Source organism: Saprolegnia parasitica (assembly GCF_000151545.1).
Source record: "Saprolegnia parasitica CBS 223.65 unplaced genomic scaffold supercont2.1222, whole genome shotgun sequence".
NCBI classification, from domain to species: domain Eukaryota; phylum Oomycota; class Saprolegniomycetes; order Saprolegniales; family Saprolegniaceae; genus Saprolegnia; species Saprolegnia parasitica.
In genome coordinates, this window is record NW_012157616.1 from 1 (window position 1) to 1,492 (window position 1,492).

The 1,492-nt window shown below is 56.8% G+C and overlaps 1 protein-coding gene across 1 annotated transcript; it reads left to right on the forward strand.

The window, feature by feature from the left end:
- Positions 1 to 100: 100 nt before the first annotated feature.
- SPRG_18464 (hypothetical protein) lies at positions 101 to 422 on the forward strand (the record flags this gene model as incomplete). The annotated part of the gene is made up of 1 exon (XM_012357904.1): positions 101 to 422. A coding segment is annotated over one exon (322 nt), but the record flags the coding sequence as incomplete, so codon positions are not given.
- Positions 423 to 1,492: the final 1,070 nt, after the last annotated feature.

Below are 1,492 nucleotides of genomic sequence, written 5' to 3' on the forward strand. Positions count from 1 at the left end.
CGGGTGGAAGCCCGTCGAGGGCCAAGGCGCGTGGACCAAAGCCGAGCACGAGCGGTTCCTTGCCGCCATGGAGGTGTACCCCCAAGGGTCCGTGGAAGAGCATCGCCGACATCGTCAAGACGCGCACCGTGCGCCAGACGCAAACGCACGCACAAAAGTACCGCGAAAAGCTCGCGCGCCGCCAGCGCGGTCTCCGCAACAAGCACATGATCCGCCACGAGATTCTGAGCGCACTCGCGCCCAAGGAAGAAGCGTTTGACGTCGTGCCGCTCAAGGAGGAGCAGCGACTGACGCTGTCGCTGACAAACCTCCCGGCCAGCGCCATGCCGCCACTCTCGGTCTGCCTCGACTTTCTCCTCGACGCACTCGACGACAACAAGAAGCTGGGCGACGACGCGATCGTGGCCGTCGAAGAAGTTTAGACCCCTTCGCGCTGCGAGTATATTTATGGCCGCCCGTTCGTCCCGTCCCGTTTGATGGCAATATAGATGTGTTTTTCTTTCTTCTTCCTTGGCCATGGACTAGAGCTCCGTCGCGCTGAGGTAGATGCCCAAGCGATAGAGAGAAAAACAGCACAGTACGTACTCGTATCAGAGGAGGCTCGGTTGTAGTGCTTCGTGGACCCAAAACGTTGAAGGTGGATTGACAAACAACATTACGCGGCGGCCACAAGAAAATAATGGCGCGAATCATACGCGGCCGAGCACTGCACGGAAGACCACGCTGTGTTCTGATCGCTAGAGCTGATCGCTCTACCTATATATTTACGTATACCATTGACGTATACACGGGGTTGCGCTCCCTGGTGGCGCTGGTTGACTGGCTGGTTGGTGAGTGATTTGGCTACCATTTAATATCAACATCTGGGAAAAAATTGGTCGTTGCCTCAAGGCAAGCCCCGTCCGATGCGGGGGACGCGCGAGGATTACGCCTGGCAGAATCGATTGGTACATCCGCTTCCTTACAACGCACGGCACTTCACTCCCAAAACCCAATGCGAGCAGCTCGTGGAGCAGAGGCTTGGCACGCCTGGGACATGGCTGCCATCATCCGAAGCCGAAAGCTCATGCACGAATTCGCATGACCCTCTCTTCGATCTCTCGCTTCGTGGTGGCGGTGGTTTTGATGCGGCGTGTACATCAGCGCGACGCACGTGTTTGGTTGACAACGGCGTCATGGCCGCGGCACGATGACGTCCGTGGAAAGCTACTCGAGGCCTCCAAAGCCTTAAGTACTACAGTCGGTATGGCTACACGATTGGTCACATGCGACGCAGGAGAAGCAACGTCCAACTGTGCGAGCCTCGTCGCCAAAGTCGCTTGCAAAAGATACTCGTTGTATCAGATCTACCACCGTCGTCGTTGTCGTGATTGAGCAAACAGTGGGTCTTGCACGAAACAAAGTTCTTGCTACTATCCTCCCACCGGCCAGCTTTCTTGCCGGATTGGAAGGATCCGCTTGCAGCTCCCGCGTCTGGTGCCAAGAACAAGTA